Raw genomic sequence first — 24,559 nt, forward strand, 5'->3', positions numbered from 1 at the left:
TGATAGGGGCTGCATAGAACCTGTCACCATTAACATGGGTCCATGGCATATGTGTTCTCTTAGCTAGAGGATACTGCACACTATAGCTAATGTCTAAAGTTTGTCTACGCTCTTTCTGAAAGGCACCACCTATTGTCTGTGATGGTTGCCGTCACTCTGTTCATTTTAGAATGCATTCTGTTGGCCTACCACTTAGGTTCAACAGGAAGAAATGTCCATCACTTTTGGAACTGGGAGAAACCCCACAAAGACATGAATAGAACATGCAAACTCAATAAAGACAGTGACCAGAGGTCAGCATTGAATCATGAACCATGTGTTTGTGAGGTGATGACCTTAACTATTTTACCACTGTTTCTGTTATATCAGTAATGTTTGCAGCCTTATCTTGGAATGTTAATGGTCTGTCACATCATGTAAGACGATCATTCTTTTTGTGTATATCAGAAAAATTACAGACAGTGACAAGTTCAAACCCTAGGTCCTACATCTGTGAAGTGAAGACCTTAACCATTATGCCTCTGCATCTGCTGTACAAACAATGTTTGCAGATTTATCATGGAAGCATGCTGATCTGTTGAACCTTGTAAAATGCTGCAAGGAGTTCTTGTACATTAGGACAAGAAACACATCTGAGTGACATTGAACATTTCAGACTTGGTAATTCTTGGTATAAATTATTATTATTATTATTATTATTATTATTATTATTATTATTATTATTAATGGTATCCGGAGTGGGTTCTGTTTTGTTTTCTCAGAAGCAATAATCCAAATTCTTTGTTCTCCATAATTCTTTATTATCAATCAGGTAAAATTATTGTTTTGATTATTATTTTACTAATTAACTAACAGAAATCATTGCACCTGCAATAACATTCACTTTTAATATTGGGGTGCTTGATCAAATTTCTGTTGTAGAAATTTGATCTTTTTTTGCATTTATCTTTATTTTAACACAATGGATCACAATTTTGGTTGCTATGTTATTGTACAAACAGCATAGTTGTCTACCAATATATTTTTTTATGACGAAGGCCTTGCTACTTTCTTTTCTTATTTTTTCTTTTAGTTACCCTGTGTTATCACCATCTGCAAAACTAAGTTGTGAATAGTTGGATATTGTTTTTTACAGGGCAAAGGGAGCTCCGGTGATGCTCACTTAGAGCAGCTAGCAAATTTGTTAAACAGTGACAGGTATCCACTCTGACTTTGTATAATATCCAGGAAGATATATTTTCACCACTGACTGCAGAGACATAAGCTTTGTTTCAGTGGCCTTGCCTATGTCACTGTTTAATACCAGATCAATACACAGTAATTATATCTTGTTTCTGACTTATGTAATACCATCCTGATTTTTTATTATAGCAGAGGTCTGACTTAAGAATGTTGGCATCACCTGAATGCTGCCACACCTCCACGTCCATCTGTTATCCATATCCAAGCCGGGAATTATCAGTGGACAAGATGCCATCTGTTTTTATCATGTGGTTCTGATTATCAGCTAGAGTACCATTTCCTATAAATATATCCTAAGAATCAGAGCAAATAGCAGATGCTACCTCATTTAATAACTAGGTAATAGGAAAACTTTTTTGCAGGACTTCATTGGCTTATCCATCATTTCAGTGCCAAGTTACCCAAGCTGGTTAGTTTTGCATGACTGCAGGTGCAAACTTATAATCAAGCTACATGCTATGATTGGGACTCCACTAACCCATTATGTGTGTGTTTATTCCATGTCTATTAGTGTTCAAAAATGTTAGCATGGTCATGAGTTAGAGTCAGACACAGAATTTGAAATGCAGAAGATGAGGGACTGCATCCTCTAGAGTTCGTGTAAATTCAGTGTGATCATTATTCAGTCTACCAGTCAAAAATATCCGACAAGAGTTCTGGTCCACCAAGATTTCTGTTGCATTCAGTTACCTGGCCCAACTTTTTACATCATGCACTAGCTGTGCATTTCAACCAATCTGAATGTTTGTTTTTTTTTTCAACCTCAGCTTATAAAGCATCAGTGTGATTCATTGCTGATGAGTACCTACAGTAGATAATACCTCCCAAATCATTCTCTGAGCATGCTGGTCTTGATAGGGACTCTACTGACTCTTTGGACTAAGTTTGAATATATTATCTAGGCACAGATCATGCAAGTCATTTCAACCATTTTTCCTACACACTGTTGACTACATCATGAACATATCAAACTGGTAATATCTTATTGAGAATTTTCAAGTGCATGCCAATATCACTAAGGATTGCATTTACTACCATCTTCATTAATAGAGGTTAGTACAACCTCTGTTCTTAATTTCTTGAGTCATGTGATCTGGGGAACTAGCACCCAGTCTCAATACTTCCATTTATTGGGGATTCTAAGATGACTGCACATTGAGTACTAGCATAAGAATCAACTAGAATAATCTGGAATGTGTTGCAAATTAAAAAGAGACAGGATTTGGGGGATGGTGATGAACAGGATTAAAGCTAGTAACTTGGAAATCAACAATTCTGGGATGATAAAGCAATAATTATACTTGTGAAATGTGACAGAACAAGAAAATCTGAAAATATTGAACTTCCTTAGACTTTGTTAAACTTGTAGGGAACTTTAAAGCTTATAGCCTGCTTCATGTTATTAATGTTTGGAGAAAAAAAATCAGTTACTTGTAAACAAACAAACAAATGTGGGATTACAAAGCATTAATTATATTTGTGAAACATAGCAGAACAAGAGGATTTAGAAATATTGGATATTTGTGAACTTTGCTAAATTAGTAGGGAACTTTAAAGCATATGCCCTACGTTATGTCATTAAGCTTCAGAGAACTAATTTGGAGAGGGCAGGAGAAGGGAGAAAGTTAACTATAAGTAAAACAAATATCTTTTCTTCTCTTGATGGTAATGTTTAAATGTTGCATGATTTTCTTGACAAGCTATGAAGAAAAGCTTTTTCAGTTCTTTTTTAATGTAATGTGGATATTAATATAAACAGGTGCTTTTTTTCTTTTTCTCCCTTCTTTTTACCTGTTCAGTTTTAAGAAATGTAGGCACTGAAATGTGAGAAAAAAAGGTGGGAGGGTCTTGTTATGAGAGCATGGCAAAAGAAAAATGAGTGCGCTTTTTCTCATGCTTGCATAGGCAAATGATTGGGTTAACCCTGGGATTTAACTAGCAACAAGCATATTACAAAACATGTAAATTGAAAAGAATATAGAATATTATAAGGCTTTTTTCTGGTAAACAATGTAACCTTAGCAGTTTGTGTCTAGTTTGCATGTCACCAGAAGACAATCTGATAAAGACAAATGGCTTGGAGAAAATATTTACTGAAAGCATTCAATTGTTTTCTTTGCTGGGAGGGCTATAAAGATAAGACAAAAATCAGATAGCATTTACTAAAAGCACAGGCTGTATCATGCATCTTACCATGAATGGCCTTTCTTTTTGGGCATCTCTAGCCTGTAGGTGTGGTTATCATTTCAGAATGCTTGTTCTTATTACGCATACATACATACATACAGACATACAGACATACATACATACATACAAATATTTCAAGCACAGGCATTAAAAGCCCTTCTAGCTTGCCAATATATCATAACACTTGTTCCCATAATGTGTTCAGGCTGTTCTTAAAAATATCTAAACTAATATTTACTTTAATGTAATTTGGTAGTCTGTTCTATGTGTGACGTCACGTGCGCTGGCCCAGTAATCGAGGAGCCTCAATCCTCATCATTAGCACCAATGAGGGGTGTCCACATTGGGAGGATAGCGAGTACACACACAGTAAAGTACAATTTCCTTTAAGAGCACACAGAGATCACAATAAGTCTGGGGCTCATTTCTCCCTTTCTCTCCAGATCCCCAATTAGACTCCCCACTGGCAAAGCTACAGGGTTCAGATGTCAGCCAAGTAGTTAAGCCAAAACCTCCACTCGTTGGACCGAGAGGGTACTGCTTTGTGTCCCTGCCCATGTAGCTGACACAGACACACTTTGAGATTTGATTTATATACAAACACACAGACACTCCTGGGGAAGGCTGGCACAGGTTCACTAGCTATGCCCCCTTCTTCCCAGGCTATAAGGTAGTAATCCACTGCCACCTACTATTCTTATCAGCTACTCTAAAGGCCCTTGCCAAAGGGTGTCCAATTCTACTGTGCAATGTTACTGTTATCCAATAGGCAAGTGTGACTGAGACTTGAAGGCTATTTAGGAGTGGCCTATACAGTATCACCAAATACATGCAAGTACTCCTTAAGAGTTTAAATTATCTCTACACAAAACAGCCACAGTTAATGGGTTTAAATAAATTTAATAATAAATAATAAAAACACAAGATAATACTCAATAATTCAACACAGTGACAATAGAGAGTTCAGAAATCACAGGAAATACTTTAAAACAACATTGTAGGACAGTGTGACATAAATATAGAAAACAGCTAGACTAATCTAGCTATATTTCTATCTATCTAAATAACTTTACTTACAAGGCAAAATGCTGGTGAGTTGTTGTCAGCTTCAGAACAAAATACAAAATGCCATACTTTCTTTCTGAGATAGCCCTAAAATTGATAATACACATTACTGCTGAGTCATTTCAGATTACATCATTCTTGTCATTTCTCTTATTTAGTTCCCAGGCTAACAGAAGTCAAAAGTTAACATTTCTTTTTGATCTGCACTTGCCACAGCAATAAAAGACACTTTACATGTGAAACCTAGTAAGTATCTCTGTCTTAGGACAATAGAAAGAATTTCTAGCTGCAGACATCCTATCTCCTAGCTGGACATCACACACAGTCATAACATCCTTTACTTATCAGCTTTCTTCCAGCAGGGTGCACTGTGGTTACATTTTTGAAGCTCAGGACATAACACAGTTTTCTTACATTTGTCAACAGGGTGCACTGTGGTTACAGTTTTGAAGCTCAGAAGATAACACATATTTCTTACATTTGTCAAATAAGCCTGTGGATCATATTAATATTTACAAGGAAATAGAATTATTTACAAAATTCTAGCTAGGCTGCCAGCCTTCACACCATGCATCAACTACTCTGTCAGAGAACCAATTAACACACTTCTCATTCCTATAAAATCTTCAACATAGGTTGTCTGATGATTCTCATGTACTTTTTGGTAACCCCAAACATTCCCAGAGGTAGTCGTCTCTAAATTCCCTATATACTTGAATAAGATCTCCTCTTAGATATCTGTAAGAGGCACTATACAAGTTCAGATATTGTAGTCTTTCTTAATAACTTAAATTTTCATATCCGTGGCTGCTCTTGGTATATTTCCGCTGTACTTTTTCCAGTTTACTCATGCTTATTTTCTTATAGGGTTTCGATATAGTTATTCCATACTCAAATTTGGGTCTAATGTAACTACTAAACAATGACATCATCATTTTTTATTTCCAAGACTTTATAAATCTTTTTATGCAACCTATAGTTCTATAACTATCATTAACCAGTTGGTTGATATGATTAGAAAAAACTCATAGCTGAATCTACCCATAAACCCATATCCTTAAATGAATCTACAGTTCCAATCACTGTGTGCTGTATTAAATACTCACCTTTCAATTTATGTCTCCCAAATCTCATATGCTTAGTTTTTGATGTATTTATCAGCATATTATTCTCCTGTGCCCAAATGGTCAATTTAGTCAAGTTATTTTGCAGACATGCCTTATCTGTAACACATGTAATCAGTTTACCCAATTTCAGGTAACCTGCATATAGACAGTACAACACCTCAGATGAAAAAGTTAGGTCTGAAAGATACAATTTAAACAAGTAAGGGCCTAGGACAGAGCCCTGTGGGACACCCTGACTGTAACCAAGGATTTCACTTGTCCAGTTGCTGTATGACACTTGCCATGTCCTATTTGTAAGCCATGCAGCTATCCATCTTATCAAGAGTACATCAATGCCTAGTTATACTAATTTATTTTTTCTGTGTTTTGTGTATGACCCTGTCAAATGCTGAAGTTAAATCCATATAAATTACATCACAGCATAATTTTTCATTCATAGCTGTTATTATATTGTTATAGAACATCATGTTACAGATGGTAATAGATCTGTTTTCAACATATGCATGCTGATATACGGTTTCAAGTCCCAACCTAGGCAGTTCTGACAATAACTTATCCAATATTACCTTCTCCATTATTTTTCCACAACATGAAAGTAGATTTAAGGGCCTATATGACTCTGGGTTTGTTATACTCGCCTTTCCCTTGAAGACAGATTTAATAAGCGCATGTCTCCAATCTTGAGGAACCTCCCCCTATTTATATGACCTAGTGAATAATAGATATAATGGTACCGTAAGTTCTTGCTGAAGTGTTCTCAGGTCATTATTACTAATTCCATCTCCTCCCTGTGCTTTGTTTGGATCCAGTTTGCGTAGTTCTTTTTCAATATAATCTAATTTAATTCCAGTATCTGGGGTTACCAGAATGTCACTAGGACAACTTATTACCCCTTTTCTGGAGCCAAACTGTTTTGCATAATATTTTGTAAATATATGTATAATCTGTTGTGTCTGAGAATAAATTATAGAATCTGCACACAGTTTATCAATTTGTGTCTTTACTCCTTCCACTTCTTATGTATCTATAAAAAGGTTTCCTATTATGCTCAATATCTTTATATAAATTTTCTTAGAAATGTTCTTGATCTTGTCTCACACTATGCTTAATCTGTTTGTCCAGCTTATTTATTTCAGTTTTCAAAGTTGTAGTTTGACCTCTCTTCCATTTCTTATATTTTTGTCTATCGTCTTAATCAAATATCTTGTTCTTATGGAAATAAATATATGTTGTATGCCTAGATCCTGATGTTATTTTTTTGTTTTTGATTTTTTGCACTCAAGTAATTTCTCTTTCAAAACTTTCCACATTCCATCTGCAATTTTTACACTGAACCCCTCACTCCAGTTAGTTTTATATAGTAACTGTTTTGCTTCCATATAATCTGTAATCAACCCTTTGTGCATTGGTTTAGATTTCAGTTTGGCCAAATTATCTAGCAACAAATTAACCTTTATAACCCTATGATCACTGCATATCAATGGTGGTAAAACTTGACTTGAAGTAACAGTATTTTTTTTAGAAGCACAAACAATGTCTAGTATGTTCTGTCCCCTGGTAGTTTTTTTTTACAGTCTGAAGGAATTGTTGTTCCTGAATATACATTGTGAATAATTTCCTTACTAACATTGTCGAATCAATATTAGTCCAGTCTGCTTCTGGTAAATTTAAGTACCCAACTAATATTATTCTTCCCTCTGTGTTTCATGCAAAAAATGTATAAATTATTCTAGGTCATCTGCACTTGACTTTGGTGATCTATACACTCCAACAATTGTTATATGTTCCAGGGTTGCCTTTATTGTCACAGTTGCACAGTCTATAGTATTTGTGTTATCATTGAACATGTAATAATCACAAGTCTCATAATTATCTTTAATCCCTAATATAACAAATCCACCTGATTTTTTGTTAGAATGTCTGTTACAGTAAAAATATTTATACCCTGACAGAACTGGTTTCCAGTCATTGTTCTTTAACCATGTTTCACAAACAATAACAACATCAATCTTGTGGGAATGTAGTAAATTTTCCAATAAAAAACTTTATTGTTAATCCTCCTAGCATTAACCATCACAGATGCATCAAATGCTATCTGTGAACTGTTAAATTTTTGGCCTGGCAAAAATCCTGCCTAGTATTTAGGTTCATAGGTTCATAGGTTGGTACTAGGCTATCAGCCCTAGGGCCTATACAAGCCTAGCCATAACAATTCCCTGGCTATTTCTTTCCACATTATTTACTTTCCTGGACCCCTGTCTAGCAGGGCGACTGACGTGATCCCTGGGGTGAATTTCCTTTCTCCCATCCAATCGTCAAGGTTCCTCTTGAAGAGGTCCAAAGAGGCACTCTGCTTGACATGTATGGGCAATCTATTCCAGAGTCTGGGGAGTCTCTGGGTCAGGAACCTATCCCTCCAGCATGTTTTGTTTATTGTGATGACAAGGTTTAGATCCCTGGGCGTGTAGCTCTGAGGGATTGGGATTTCTTTAAGTGTAGCATGTCCAACAGCTCTGGGTTTGACATGGCCTTGTATGTTAAGCAGAGATCACCTCTGAGTAGGCGATATCGACAGAGTATAGCTGGAGTTTTTAAGGCGGTCAGCGTAGGTCATCTGCTTTAGGCCTGTGATTCTTTTAGTGAGGTATTTCTGAGGCCTTTCCAGTTGTTGCAGATGTCTTGAGAGGTACATACCAAATGGGGCGTTGTATTCTATAATGGGTCTAATGAGGGATGAGTACAGTGGGACAATGACCTCCTTTTTCTGGATGAAAAGCCCTTCGTGATGAGGTGTGCCACATAGAAGGATTTTCTGACTGTTGTGGCGATGTGGTTATCGAAGGTGAGACCACTGTCCACCTGTGTCCCTAAGTCTCTTATCACACTTTCTGTGTTTAGTGTACTGCCACCTATATGGTAATTCATGGATACATGTTTTTCCCAAAGGGATAACAATACATTTCTTGGCATTGAGCTTGAGCCCATGGCTCTGGCACCAAGCATCTGTTTCTGTAAGGCCCTTTTGAAGAGTATCCACATCATTTGGGGATTCAATAATGGCTCCCAGTTTGCAGTCATCTGCAAACTTTGTTAGCCAGAGTCCCTTAGTGTTGACCTGTACTTCAGAGAAGTAGATGCCAAACAAGAGCGGCCCCAGGACTGAATCCTGAGGTACTCCACTTGTCACTTGTCTGGAGCAGGATTTGGAGTCGGCTACTTTTACAGTGTGGGTTCTATCAGTAAGCCATTTAGCAACCCATTAGGTGACATAGGGATTAATGCCCAACTTAGTAAGTTTATCTATGATTCCAGAGTGGGGGATGGTGTCAAAGGCCTTGGCAAGGTCTAGATAGGCTGTGTGGACCACCTTACCCTTGTCCATGGCTCTGGAGACTGATTCAAAGAAGTCAATCAGGTTCAGGAGACAAGATCGGCCCTTCACAAACCCAAACTGGGTGGGATCCAGTGTTTGAAGGTTGCCAATGTCTTTGTTTATAAGTTCCATGATAATACGCTCCATGGCCTTGCAGATAAGGCTTGTCAGACTGCTGGGACGGTAGTTTCCGGGATCCAAGGTGGATCCCTCCTTGTGGATTGGGATAACTGTAGCTCTGCGCCACTCAGTGGGCACGAAACCTGAGGTGAGGCTATGATTAAACATGACACTTAGGTGAGGTGCCATTTCATATTGTAGTTCATGTAGTACACAGCCCGGGATGTCATCTGGTCCCATGGATGCTGTATTCTTGGCTTTAGAGAGTGCATTTTGTACCTGTGTGGCCGTTATTACTGGAATTTGGCAATCTTCTGGTATTGAGATGGGCCATTTAGGGGGAGAGAGGGGGGTGAAGTTGGCACTGAATCGATCTGCCAGGATATTGGCAATATCCTTCGGATCAGTATATTTAATGCCATTCTGTTTTAGCTCAGAGCAGATCTGAGCATTGCCATTTAGATTCTTGACATAGTTATAGAATGCTTTGTGGTTGTCTTTGGAATCTTTGGCAATTTTATTTTCGTAACTAGCTTTGGAGGATTTTATGAGGCATCTCAGTTTCTTACTGAGGCTAGTAAGGGAGTTTTTGCATCCTGGGATTTTCCTCTTTTCTGCAAAAGTTTCTTCCTTTTGTTGTAAAGTTTGTTTATGGCAGGGGACCACCAGATTGGCTTCCTTTTTTTGGATGAGAGCATTTTGGTTCTATTTGGGATGGCACGATTCATGCATGAGTGGATGTGCTCGCAGTGCCTTAGTGTAGGATTCAGCAGTTGAATTTTCAGTTCCGTCTGCATGGGTGTCATGAAGTTTGTCACTTCTGACTTGAGTAGCATGAAGCTGGCTTTGGAGAAGTTTTTATGGTGGTTTCTTTACTGGGGGGTGGGGGTGGGATGGGGATGTTAAGGGTGATTAGCTTATGGTCAGACCTGACTAACGAGAGGGTGACCATAGGTATGGAGCATTGATTTCCCATGTTGGTAATGACCAGGTCTAGGATATTGGAGCCCCTGGTGGGACTATGGATTAGTTGATCCAGGGCATTGGAATTTATGAATTCCAAGAACCATTCCGCAAAGGTGTTGGGACATGAGTAGTTTTCCCAGTTAATGGCAGGGTAGTTAAAATCACCCAGTATTAGGGTGTTTGGTTCTATCTTAATATTTTCCAGTATGTTTAGAAAGGTGTAGTGAGAATCTTGGGGTATGGTGGGGGATCTGTAGCAAGCTACAATTTGGATTGCAGTCTTACCTAGTGTTAGTTGCACTTGGAGAATTTCAGACACATTGTGTTGGCCAACTAGCCTGGTGGTGTGAATATCCTTGGTGAATATTGACACTCCTCCACCTTTAGTGTTTCGGTCCTGGTTTGGTGGCCAAAAAGTGTGGTAAGAGTTGTAGCCTGGTATTGCAGGGGTGCTCTCTGGAGCCTTGAACCAGGTCTCAGTTACTGCACAGATATCGATGTTCTCCATTTTTAGGAGTGCCTCGAGAGAGTGCATTTTGAGGTTTAGACTTCTAGTATTTGTCAAATATTGCACTATATCTGCTGCAAAAAATTCTCTTCCCTGATCTTGACAAATGCATGCCATACTGTCTGAACCCATGTGTACCCAAAACCAGGCTTGGATGCTCTACACATTTCTATTTTTTTAAAACAAGACATTTTTTCCACGTAGGTATTTACCCAAAAAATCTTTTCATTCACAGTGACCTGACTATCCTTTCTATAGGTGATTTGTAAAAAATACGTCCTAACACCTGTACAAGCTGTACTATCTAAGAGGGCTGTCAGTTCCCTACTAAAAGTCAGAGAATCCTTGTGGATGACATTAAACATGAATAAAAATATATCTGTACTTCCTTACATTAAGGCGTTCCAAGGCTTGTCTCACATTGTCTATTTTTGCTCCTGGCAAGCATAACAGTATTCAATGTTCATTATCTTCTCTGCAGATATAAGTATCAGTTCCTCTAATAATTGAATCTCCAATTACAACAGTATCTTTGCTGGCCAGCTCTGAAGAATCTTCAGCTTCTAATACAGTTATATCTGCCAGTTGTTACGAAGGATAGATCATCACCATTAGTCTTATTAATCCCACTGTTTTCATTGTGTATTAAATTCTCATCCAGCTGGTAGTGTAAATCCACAGCTTGAGCCATGCAGTCAGCATCTGTCTTTCTCTTCTTTTTTCTAACAGTAATGTTCTTCAATCCTTCCCCATTCAATTTTGATTTCTTTCTTTTCACCTGGCCTTGCCTCTTTTTTTCTAGCTTCTCTGTTGGAAAAATTATCTCTTTTTCTGTAGATTGAAGGTTTTCTGATAGAAAAATATCATCATTTCCTGTAACCCGTGTGTTACATAACAAAGCAGTGTCCTTTTTACTACGTAGTCTTTCCTTTACAGTCATTAATCAGTTTCTTTTTCTTCCTTGTTATTTGTTGTGAACGTTTTCTTTTCTTTCTTTTTTTTTTCTTTCTTTCTAAACAAACTGGATCCTCAGATTGCTGAATACTTGCATCCAGATTTCCAAAATTTTTTGGGGCATCGTCTTGTTCATAGGGGTTGAATGTTTTTTGCAGATAATGGATGCATCATTTCTTAAATGTGTTTTACTTGTTCTTTTCCTAACATTATTTATTTCATCAGTCGAGTCATTAATGTATGAAACAACAGTTCTCCAAGCCATGCCAAGCAAGTGCACAAGTGCAATCATCATTAAGCTTAGATTTACTTCTAACAATGGTTAAGCAAATCATCCAACTTTTGACACGAGGAACACAGATCACCAGTGTTATGTACACAGTTTTGTGTGTTATTATTAAGTTATTAGGTTTTACGGGGGTATGTGTATTTTTGTTTGAGGGTTTTCAATAAAACAAACAATTCTGCAAGATGTGACATAGGCTCACATGGAGATGACAAGAAACAATTATATAAAAAAATTAACCTGACAAATGGTGCATGCATTGAATACAAAAGCTGGAACCATACATTTAACAAAAAAGCTGTTGTACATAATTGGTGGGAAGAATAGTCCTTCAAGAACATGATTCTTTCTATAATGTGTTTAAATGTTAATGGTCTCAGATAAATACAAAAAAGAAAGAGTAGTGAATTATATTAAAAAATGTAGTGTCCAAGTAGCTGTGCTCCAGGAGACACACTTGGAAAGAACTGAACATGTGAATTTGATAAAGAAAGATTTTCAAGATAGTTATTCAGCAGAATATCTGGGGCAAAGGAAGAGAGGAGTACTTATATTAATTGCAAGAGGAGCTCCATTAGTAATAGAAGAAAATATAAAAGACAGTAATGGAAGATTTATAGTATTAAGGGGCTACTGGCAAAGGAGAAGGATTACACTGGCATGTATTTATATTCCATCAAAAACTGTTATAATGGAGCTTAAGAAAATTCTGGGAGAAATAATCAGCTTTCAGAAAGGAATATTACTTGTAGGTGGGGACTGGAATTTGATTTGGAACAGTGAAGATGTGTCTAGGGGGCCCAGAAAGGAAAATATAACAAAGGAGGGTAGATTTTTAAAAAAAAAATTATGATAACATTTGGCATGGAAGATGAGAATTCAGTACTAGGAGTTCGGAGTGAATTTACATACTACTGCCCAAGATACAAAAACTGGACTAGGCTAGACAGAATATACATTTCACAGGAACATATGCATTTAATTGGAGGTCTTGATACGCACCCAATAACTATTTCAGATCGTGTGCCAATAATAATTAAAATAAAAATGCAGGATAATGAAATAAAAACAAGACAATGGTGCTTCCCCACCTATCTGTTAGAAATTTCTTCTGAAAATATGGCTAGGGAGTGGGTTAAAACTAAAGTGGAATTTAAGAATAGGGTGGAAATAAAAGAAAGGGAGATATGGTTAAGAAATAGCAAGAATTACTTAGAGGGACTGACAATTATTAAAGTACTACAAAATAGGAGGAATCTCACAGAACGCGAAGATCAGCAACTGCAGAATGCTAAACAGAAAATAAGGGATTACATTAATAATATGCATGAGTTTAGAAAGATTGCTGTTAAACAACTGTTTTTTGATAATAACCCTAAGGCACAAAAACTTTTAGCACAATGACACTGGCAACAGAAAATAAAAGGGCTGTCACCACCCTAAGGGAGCCTATAACAAGGAAGATAACAAGGGATCCTGAAGAAGTATTGAAAATACTTTGAAAATTCTATGAAAGTCTGTACAAAGCAGAGAAATATGAAAATTAAGAAAAGGTACAAATGGAAATGTTTATGGAAGAACTAAACATGCCCAGGCTAGAGGTAGAGGAGGATAAATTACTAACAGTATAGTAAGATATGAGATAAAAATGGTGATGTATAACCAATCTACAGGAAAGTCCTCAGGAATAGAAAGTATTTCTGTGGAAGTTTGGAAACTAGGAGGGAAAAACTGATACAAATCTGGAAGGTTTTGTTTAACAGTATTTTAAGAGGAGAAGTACCAACATCCTGGAAGAAAGCAGTGACAGCTGTAATACCTAAAGAGGGTAAGGATCCATCAGATCCAGGTTCATACAGGCCCATTTAAATACTAAATCATCATTATAAAGTGTTTGTCTATAATGGCAAAAGGAATGCCAAAAGTGATGCCAAAATTGATAGATATGGATCAGTGTGGTTTTGTGGAGGGGAGGCAAACATTTGACAACCTTAACAGAACAGTGATGATCCTGAGGGAAGCAGAATGGAGGAAAATACCATTGTTGTTGGTGGGTCTTGATGCAGAGAAAGCATTTGACAGAGTGAGCTGGGACTTTATGAGCAGAGCAATGGCAGCATTTGCATTCCCTGAAAAAATTATAAGGTTGATTAGAAGGATGTATGAGGAATCGGAGGTGAAAATTAAAGTGGGTGGGGTCCTCTCTGATAATTTTTGCAGAGGAACTAGGCAGGGGTCTTCTCTCTCCCCTTTGTTGCATTATATTTAGATCCACTGGCAAAGAAAATAAAGGACTCAGAAATTCAAGGATATAGTCAGTATGGTAGTCAAGAGAAGTTGTCTGCATTATATTTAGATCCATTGGCAAAGAAAATGAAGGACTCAGAAATTCAAGGATATAGTTGGTATGGTAGTCAAGATAAGCTGGCTCTTTTTGCAGATGACATTATTTTATACCTGACAAAACCAGAAAGGCACATTACAGTGCTGTGGAACATATTGGAAAAGTTTCAAACCTTTTTGGGATACAAAATCAATGAAGCCAAAACAAAAGTAATAGCAATAAATTGTGCACCCACATACAAATTGGTTCAGCAATATCCATATATATGAGGACATGATAAAATTAAGTATTTAGGAGTATGGATTAAATGATACCTTTGTAGCAGCTGAGGATATGTGGGAAGAGACCAAACAAAATATACTACAAACACTGAGAAAATGAAAGCTCTATTATATGGATATTGATAGTAAGATACAAGCAGTTAAATTGTCCCTTTAGCCTTATATACAGGTCAGGCATATTTTTATCAACTATCGGAGAAGTTGTGGATAGTAAGTAAAAAAGAGTTGAATAATTTTATCTGGGAGGGGAAGATGGCAAGAGTCAAGTGGGATAAACTTATTCTTCCAATAGAACAGGGCGAATTGGGATTACCTGATTTGAAGGGGTATTTCAGAGCAACACAGTTAAGGCTCCTATACATAGCACAAGCAGAAAACTATAACTCAGAATGGAAAGAGATGATGAAGAAACGGGGAGGAAGTTCAAGTAACAGGGAGAGACTGGGATTTTGGATGCAAACCTTTAAGGAGAACAACAATAATTATGCAGAATATTGCATTCATAAAGTAGCAGAAGGTATTCTAACAACTATCCTAATACAGGAATGGAGAAAGGAGAATCTGCCAATAGGGGTGACTGCAATTAGGGATACAGACAATAGGTATATTGGAGAAAACTGGCAAAGGAATCAAGGTATTGGCAGCAAATAATTAGACAGGGAAAGGTAATAGAATGGGAAGATGCTAAAACATATTTGGACTGCAGGTGAGAGACATTGACTTCCATATCAAGGATTGATATCAGAGTACAGGCAAAGACAAAAAATAGGGGCGTCCTAAACAAAAAGCCAGCTCTGGTAGACTTCTTAGTAGAATCTAGAACAGTAGTGGCCACTAAGAAAGGAATAACTAGTAGAGGATATAAAATATTGTATTACTATAAGAATCAGAAGAGGTTAGGAAGAATTGTCGGTCAGTAGTCATCTTGGGATTAGTGCTTCTGTTTTCTCCTGGAGAGAGCAGAATCACAGGGACATTATTTCCTGGAGACTGCTGATTATCAGAAATCCGAATAACTGCTTCTTAGGTGACAGCTTGGAATCTGTGCTTATATTCTGCTCCTGGTGACAGAAGTAGCAGAGTGCATTGATTCCTGACTGTTTCTGGTTGGACAGTGAGTGTCTGTGCTTAACATTCCTGATTGGTCTGGTTGCCATTCAAGGCCTCTACCAGGAAGAGGCTACAACTAACCTACAGACCCTTGCATCATCTGGGACAATACTATGAATCATCAAACAGGCTGTGGCCTGCTTCTCATCTTGGGATTGGTGCTAATGTTTTGTTTCTGGTGAGAGAAGAAGCAAAAGAGCATTGTATCCCAGCAGAGTGAAGCTGTGGTGAGATCAGCATTAGCAGTAGCCAGGCAGTAGCCATTCTTGTGACTCCCCTCTTTTAATCATTCTTGACAAGCTAATGCTTTGTTTTCAGTAAGTACTGCTTGATTTGTTTATAACTTCAAAATAGCTGCCTTAATACTTCATCCTTAAATTTTCAGGGTCTCTGTATCAGTTTCCCCCTCAAGTATTTGGTCGTGCCCTGTACAGACTCAGACACCTTGAGTGACATTGTTCCAGTAAAAGTACGACTGAAATTTCTGCAATACCTAGTTGCACACAGGACAACTAGTTTGCAGTGACAAGCACTGTCCTCAGAGTTGCAAACCAGATACACCTGACATTGATTGATAGTCTCACTTCACTCCAACTAACTAAACAACAAAAAAGGGTCTTTTTCCATGGAAATGAACTTTCCCACTATCCCTGTTACCAGCTTGGTGGATATGGGCATCCTGAGGAAATGTAGAAATTATCTCATGTTTACTGACAACCAGTTAATTCTCAAACAAACTAATATGGTATGTGAGAGATGTATTTACACAATGTCACTGGAGGCAAAGCTTTCACATAAAAGTAATCCTAATGTCAGTAAGGTTGTCAGTAGTACACACGCTGCACCTATCACACACAATTCAAAGCAGACATATAGACCCACATAAAATATGCTGAGGCACTTAAATGTAACGTTCCTAAACCACAAAGATCTCTTAGACAAAGTACACATAACAAATACCCTTAGGAGCCCCAAATGCACTCTTTCAAAAAAACAACCACATCAACACATAGAGCTACATCTCATGGAGCCTGTACCTCTAAGCCCATAGGGTAAGCTACCACACAATCCAAAATTCTGGTCACTAGAGACAACATCATGAGACACATTGATGTCCCTCTCACCAGGCTAAGTAAGAAGAAAGTCAGTCAGTTGCTTATCAGGGGCTAGGATCTGCCATATTATGCATACACTCAGGTCACTGGACCACAAGTACCAGTATAACTCAGTCATAGTCCATGTGGGAGTAAATGACCTGAGAAGTACCTCCCTAGACTATATGAAGAGAGATATCATGGAGCTCTCAGAATATGTGTCTCAGGCTGGTATGAGCCTAGAATTGAGCAGCATTTCACCTTCTCCAAGGATGATACAATACGCATAAAAGATGATTGACTTTAATAATTGGCTTAGTTTCTGTTGTCATTCTAAAGGGGGTGCAATATTTGTTAGTTTGGAATGAGATGGTCAACAGACCACGCTACTTTGCTAGAGATGGCCTGCACCTCTCCCCTGTAGGCTTTCAAATATTAGCTAAAACATTGTCTTCCCCCATTAGGCAGTGCCAAACTGAAAGTACTTCTGACATACCAAATCAAAACCAAGAACATCTTAAAGTATTACTGCTCAATGCTAGGAGTCTAAAGAAAAAAACTCCACTCCCTAGAAGCTCTCTGCACCCTAGAGAATGCTGATATCTGTACAGTCACTGAGACATGGCTTAAAGCAGTGGAGAGCACACCAGCAGTGCAAGATTATAACTCCTTCCACACATTTAGACCAGCTAAAACACAGAGAGGGACTAAAGGTGGAGGTGTCTCTATTTACATCAGAAATAAATATACCTCAAGGCTGGTCAAACAGGACAATGCACTTGAGTTGCTCCATGTTCAAATCACCATAGGTAAAATACAATATCACTTCCTTACCAGCTATAGGTCCCCCTCTATGACCCAGGAAACCCATGCCATGTATCTAAACTTATTAGAAACACTAACCATCCAACTCAATACCATATTCATGAGCGACTTTAATTACCCCACTATTAACTGGGAATCCTATATGACACCAGACATACAGGCACAGAGATTCCTGGATTTTGTAAACACAAACTCCCTGAACCAGATAGTCAATACACCGACCAGGGGTGCAGCCATACTGGATAGGGTCATCACTAATATGGGACAGTGCTGCACACCTCCTACTGTAATGTCTTCCCTGGTAAGGTCAGACCACAAAATGGTATCCTTTGAAGTAAAAATAAAATGTGGACCCCCAGATAAACCTGGGATATTCAGGAACTACGCTAAGGTTAACCTCCTGCTATTAATAGTTAACCTGGGAAAATTTCAAACCCCCATAAACTCTGAGAACACTGCTGCCTATGCAGAACTGTTCACAAAAATCATGTATAAGCATGTTAATAGCTGCATAGAAGCACCTGTATCCTCCAGGAAGAAGTACAGAACTAACTCAAAAAAACAGCCACCCTGGTGGAATCACAAAACCAATAGGCTGCATAACAGAAGGAAGAAAATCATGGCAGAAATTAGGAGGTGCAGCACCCAGCAGGATAAATGCACTCTCGTCAAACTATACAACCATCTCAGAGGACAAATAAAGCCCACCAAAGCCAAATTTGAGGTGAATTTAGCCTCCCAGGCCAATGACAACCACAAGGTATTCTTTAGCTACCTCAAAGGCAATACACAACTGTATCTAGAGCTCATTGTAAATGGAGCCACCTATACTGAGTCAGAAGATATAGCAAACCTACTGGCTGATAAATTCAGCTCCAACTACACCCCTCTCTCCCCCTCAACCTTCCCTCAGGAGATACCATCAAATATAACTTCCCCTGCTATCACTAGGGAGAATGCTGTCTCTAAGGCCAAGAACACTGCATCAATGGGCCCAGACAGTATCCCAGGATGCCTTCTAAATAGCATGTAACATCACCTATCAGGGCTTCTGGAATTGCTATTTAACTATAGCCTCCAAAAGGCTTCATGCCTCATGAATGGAGAACAGCAACAGTCATCACTCTGCACAAAGGTGGGCCATCTACAGACCCTGGAAACTACAGACCCAGAAGTCTCACTAGTCTTATATGTAAAGCCATGGAAAGAATTATCATGGAAATGAGCAATAATGATATAGTAAACCTCCAGATACTGGACTCAACCCAGTTTGGTTTTGTCAAGGGCAGATCATGCCTACTCAACCTGGTGGACTTCTTTGAGATGGTCACCAAAGCAATGGATGAGGGCAAAATGGTTCACATTGCCTACCTGGACCTGGCCAAGGCATTTGACACAATACCCCACTCAGGCATTGTTGACAAACTCAGGAGGTAAGGTACAAACTCGTATGTCATCTGGTGGATAGCCAACTGGCTCACAGACAGGACCCAAGAAGTTAGAATTGGGGAGTCCACCTCTACAAAGAGGCCAATCACAAGTGGAGTCCCTCAGGGATCAGTCCTTGGACCACTCCTTTTTAGCATTTACTTCTCAGAAGTCAAGGCCAACGTCAGTGGTCTCTGGCTGACTAAATTTGCAAATGATTGCAAATTAGGAGCTGTCACAGAATCAAATGCTGACACAAATGTTCTCCAGGAGGGGCTGGCACAGACAACTGGTGTCAGAGCCATGGGCTAAAACTAAATGTCAGGAAATGCATAACAGTATCCTTCAGGAAGTCATCCACCCCTAGTAACTATCATATTGACAACACACTCCTTAGAGTTGTCCCAGTAGACAGGGCCTTAGGGACACACATCGATAGTAATCTAGCCTTTGACCATCATGTATCTATAGTAGTGAGGAAATCATTCTATATTCCACAACTTATAAACAAAAATATGGCATCTAAGTCCAAGGAAGACATTGTTCCACTGTGTTCAGCATTCATCAGACCTATCACTGAGTACAATGTCCCCTATGATATGTACCTAACCAGGCATATTGAACAAATGGAACATCCCCAGAGGTTCCTCACTAAAAGAATACAGGGCTTAAGTAAAACATCCTATGCATACCACCTCAAGGCTTTATCCTTGTATTCTGTCTCCTACAGGCTTTTGAGGGGAGATCTATGCCTGGCATACAGAACATTGTCAGACCCCACTCTGATGGACCTCCTGAATATCTGCAAAACAAACAGCACCAGAATTTCCCATTCTAAAGACTTAAACCTTGCCTGTGATATAAATAGGACCTGTTAGACAGACAGGTACGTATCCCAGAAATTACCCGTCTCTGGAACAGGATCCCCATCCATGTGAAACAGAGTTCCTCCCTAACCCAATTCAGGTGCAACTTGGACATCTGGATGGGGAACAGGAAATTCATCCCTATGTCTCTAATGGACACAGGCAGCTGGAAAATGGTTCATCTCCCAGGCCCTGCTTACATTTATCAGGGGTTTCAGAACTTTTTAGAGATTTGGGATGCATGTCTAGGCTTAAAAAGGCCCTTGCAGTTGTTAGCCTAGTAAACACTTATGAACCTATGATTGGATAAGCAATTCACAATGAAACAATGGGAGATATATGTATGTCTCCCAAATATGCAACAAAAATCTAGAAGATTTAGGATATTTGCCTGGAAGTGGTTACATAGATATTTTTATACCCTAAGCAGGCTCCAAAGAACCTTTCTTCAGGTGGACAGCAAATGTTGGAGTCTCCAACATTGGAGATGTGATAGGGAATAAACTTGGAGATGTGATAGAGAATAAAGAGGTAATTGGGAACATATTTTCTGGGAATGTAATGAGTTGGCTGACTTTAAAGATTCCCTGCAGACTGCTCTGTCGGAGATGCTGGGTGAGCAAATTGGAGTGACTAGGAAAATTATTTTTTTTGAGCTATGATACAGAGTTGGAATTGTTTAGACATAGTAAGGCCTTGCTGTATGATGGTTGCCAAAAAAGCAATAACTAGAAAATGGAAATCAAAGTCTAAACCAACTTTACTAGATGTAACAAAGATAGTAACAGAGAGAAAACAACTGGAACTGGGATCTTTAGAAAATTGTAGGAGAAAATTACACAGGAAAAAATGGGAAATGTGGGACCACTACAAGCAGAAGAGGAACAATGTTTAAAAGAAGGCAGGATCTGAATGAGCTATGTAATGGCTGACTGGCAATGACTAGATATATTAAAAATGATGTATAATGTTTGCAGCTACATTTGTGTTGGCACGGTTTGTAAAGTATAATGTTTGCAACTGAGATTGTGCTGATATGATTTATTTTCATTTATATAAATGTAAGATTGTCTGTCACACATGATAATTTAATAAAGATGTTTCTTGTAAAAACAAAACTCCTTCCATTTATTAGTAAGATAATTTAGAAAGTGGAATATGTTCATCTGGAATCACATTTATCATACGAGTCCCTTAGATCCTTGGCAAGCTGATTTTAGATTGTAATACAGGACTGAGAGTATGCTGCAAGTGTTGCAAATGACCTCTTTAATGTGGTGGATCAGTATTTACATTATGTCTTTGTCTTGCTTGATCTCCCTTTAATATTTGAAATCATGGACCACAGCCTCCTAACTGAGCATTTGTGAACTCCTTCGCCTATAATCAAGCAAGCATTTTTGAACACTGACAAACATGGAACACACACATTTAATAGGGTAATTTAATCCAGATTACAGGAGGTGATTTGATTATATGTTTGCACCTGCAGCTGTAGATCATTTTTCCACAATCCTGAACTGCTTTACCTCTTACCCACACAGGTTGCCTAAGGCATAAATTACTTTATGAGCTACTTGATGTGCTTGCTATGCTCTAGGGATCCATTTTAACATCTTTTCTTTCCCAACATGCAGATTCTTCTAGTAGCAGACATCATCTAAAGCTGGAATCTGCAGTATTAATGTTATGCTGACAATATCCAGCTGTGATTTTTTTCTCTCAAGGTCTTATACATCACCACCCCTTTGGATTGTTTGGTAACCATCCCAAAATGGATGAATCACAGCTGACTAAAACTCAGTCTGGTTAAAATGGAGACTATAATTTTGCATGTTACACTTCAGTTTACAGTAGCTTCTACCTTCTTCTCCCTGATTTAGGTTGTACTGCTTATTTTCACAGTCTTGCCCAGTTATAGCTTGAAAATTAAATCTCAGATGTACATTTAAAGGACATTGCATTTCCTACTCTGATGCCATATTAAAACAAAGTTAGAATGCATGATAGATGTGGAGGGCAAAGCCCCCAATTCAAGGGCACTTGATTCTGCCATTTAGCACAGAGGACTAAACATCTAAATTGTTAATGAATGAACTGTTTCCTGGACCAAGAGTTTGATTCCTTCTTCCATCATTTGCCTACTGTGCAGCTCTGAGCATGCCACTTAACTGGACAATGCTCCAGGATTACCCCTGAAAAGAGACAGTTTGACTGAAAAGTGACAGGTATAAAAAATGAGGGGGTGGAGTGGCATGCTTTTTGCAAAACCATGACCTGAAAGCAGTGTTCAAAGTTTAGCATTTGAGGTTAGTCTGTGTTAAATCTTTCTCTTCAGTGTTACATCTAGCTTCTCTAGTTTAGTATGGTGGGAGAAAGTTGAATGTCAAGGGGGATGATCTTGGTGTATTCCTAGAGAATGCAGTGTTACTCAAAGACAAAGTAAAGATTATGGTTAACTTACTGAGTCACCTTTAGGACCATTTCATGGAAAATGTCATATTTCCAGCATCTGACCTTTAAATGGTAATCCATGCACTGGTTTTAGCCTGCCTAAATTACTGCAATGCTCTTTATCCTTGGAGTTTATGATACTGACCTGGACTACTTCATTGCATTCAGTACTGTGTTGTTGGATTACATATTAGTACATGTCCTTATGACTATGTAGTGTCTCTGCTGTGGAATGCACATTATTTGATGGCAGTGATGAGGTCTTCATTTAAAATTCTGATATCTGGATATCACGCCCTTCATTATTTGGACTCTGAGTGTATGAAAGCCATGCTGGTATCTTCCATTACATTTCTTCAGTTCCACTCAGCTAGCCATGGAATGTTGGTGGCTACTGGAATACATTCAAAGATATCTTATAGGCTTTTTTTTCACCTACCACAGTCCCATCATGTGGAATATACTATCTCAGTGGCTGACTCTTAAATCTCTTATAAGTGGTCACTTAAATATTGCCTCTTTAGGAAGATTTGTATCTATGTCATTTCAGAAAAGCTGTACATGTATTTCATTTTGTACAGTGTTTCGAGACAAGCCCTTCAGTTAAATAAAAAAAGAAGAAAAAAAGAAAAGTAGGATTTATTATAAGTATTGTAAGTATTGCCTGTTGCATCCATGGCCCTGTGACATTGTTGTCACATAAATATTTTATAAATATGGTAGAAACAAGTAATTAAATTAACCAGGTTAAGAAGAGTTATAAAAATGGATAGCAGGGCAATTTAGAAAGAGTTCCAAGAGTAAATTAAAATGACGTTATATAGCAAAATTATCCATCTAAATGAAAGCAGGCATAATGTATAGTATTACAAATTTGTTGCATTTGGCTTAATTAAAGTTCTTGCATAATTACTTTGTATAAGCAACAGCTTCTGGCATATAATACAATTCAGATCCATTATTTAATGAACACATGACTATAAGGGTAAACATTACAGTGAGGCATTAATTTCTGAGTGCTTCAGAAGAGTATGGTACATATCTATACTATTTGTTTACATCACATGTAACCACCTTATATACAAGGAATATATCAAAACAATTTTTTAAAAACAAAATTGTGCTACACAGAGCAAGAAATACTCTGGAACTGCTATACTAATTACTACTGTTAAGAATAATGAAAGTAACACAATACAGCGTTCGAGAATTCAGAGTTTATTGTGAAAGGGTTCCACTAGCATAAATATGACACAACTGCTTAGTTATGAAGAACATATCACTTTTGAAATTAAATGTCTAGTTATGTAAATTGTCTTTTTTTCTTCAGAAAAACCTTCCACTGAAGATCAGTGCAAGTGTGAGAATATTGTTGCATTTCAGACCTCGGTGAATGCAGCGCTGAAGATATTATCACAGAAATATATCCTTTTATAAATGTTTGTCAAGATGTACCAGAGTGGACAATGATTGAAGTCAGGTTCTGTATAAATTTACTAGGAATTAATACTTTATGGAAATAGAGGTAAGAAACTTAAAAATATAAATATGTAGTTTTACTTCTAGATTCCTAGAATCAAACATTAGTGATCGAAAGTAAGAGTACAATATGAGTGTCTATCACTAGTATAGCAATGACAAGTCTAGTACCCATATTTGGTTTCAGTATTTTATGAATGCAAACCCACTACTAAGCTATTGTTTGCTTTATGGTCTCATTACTTTACCATTAACAGTCTGTTTCAAATCAATCTGGTTTGGTAATTGCTTTTTAATATTCAGTTTCCCTTCTTTATGATTTGTTTTAATGTTATCTGAGTCTGTTTTTTTTTCCTCTATGGTATAGAGTATCTTATGTTACTCAAGGGCCCTTCTGCTGGTGCTCTGTTCATGTTTCTATTCAAAAACTTTTATTAGACATCTTTTATTTCTGCAAATGATTTCATGTCTTAGAACAGCAAAGGATGGTACACCAGATATGGGCTGCTAGAACGAGGGACTGTAATTATACAAGTGCATTAGCTTCCATAATTGTTTGATGACCAGATACTGACATGGGGAGAAATGATACTCTGTACAAAATTTTTGTTTGTGTGCCATAACAAAGGAGCCTATTTTTACTGGAAAGATATCAGACATCTTGGCAGGACTAATCCCATTAAAGGCACTAGTGGAATGCTGGGTCCATCTGCAATAAGCCTGTGATTTTTTTTTAGACCTGCTGTACAACGCTGATCTTACTTTTATTACATAGATATGTCTGGTTGAGAATTGTGGTTCTGGCTGGGTATTGCAATGATCTCCAGATGCTCTGTACTTTAGCACCCTA

At 37.9% G+C, this 24,559-nt stretch overlaps 1 protein-coding gene across 1 annotated transcript in view; it reads left to right on the plus strand.

Annotated features, from left to right (window-relative positions):
• MATN2 (matrilin 2) overlaps window positions 1-23,667 on the plus strand; it is a 658,816-nt gene extending 635,149 nt beyond the window's left edge. Inside the window, exon 13 of the mRNA XM_044065933.1 lies at window positions 23,561-23,667. Coding sequence (XP_043921868.1) covers window positions 23,561-23,667 — 107 coding nt within the window. The remainder of the gene's footprint in view (window positions 1-23,560) is intronic.
• The last annotated feature ends 892 nt before the right edge of the window (window positions 23,668-24,559 follow it).

Source organism: Protopterus annectens, chromosome 3.part0 (genome assembly GCF_019279795.1).
Source record: "Protopterus annectens isolate FY-2018-M chromosome 3.part0, PAN1.0, whole genome shotgun sequence".
NCBI classification, from domain to species: Eukaryota; Metazoa; Chordata; order Ceratodontiformes; family Protopteridae; genus Protopterus; species Protopterus annectens.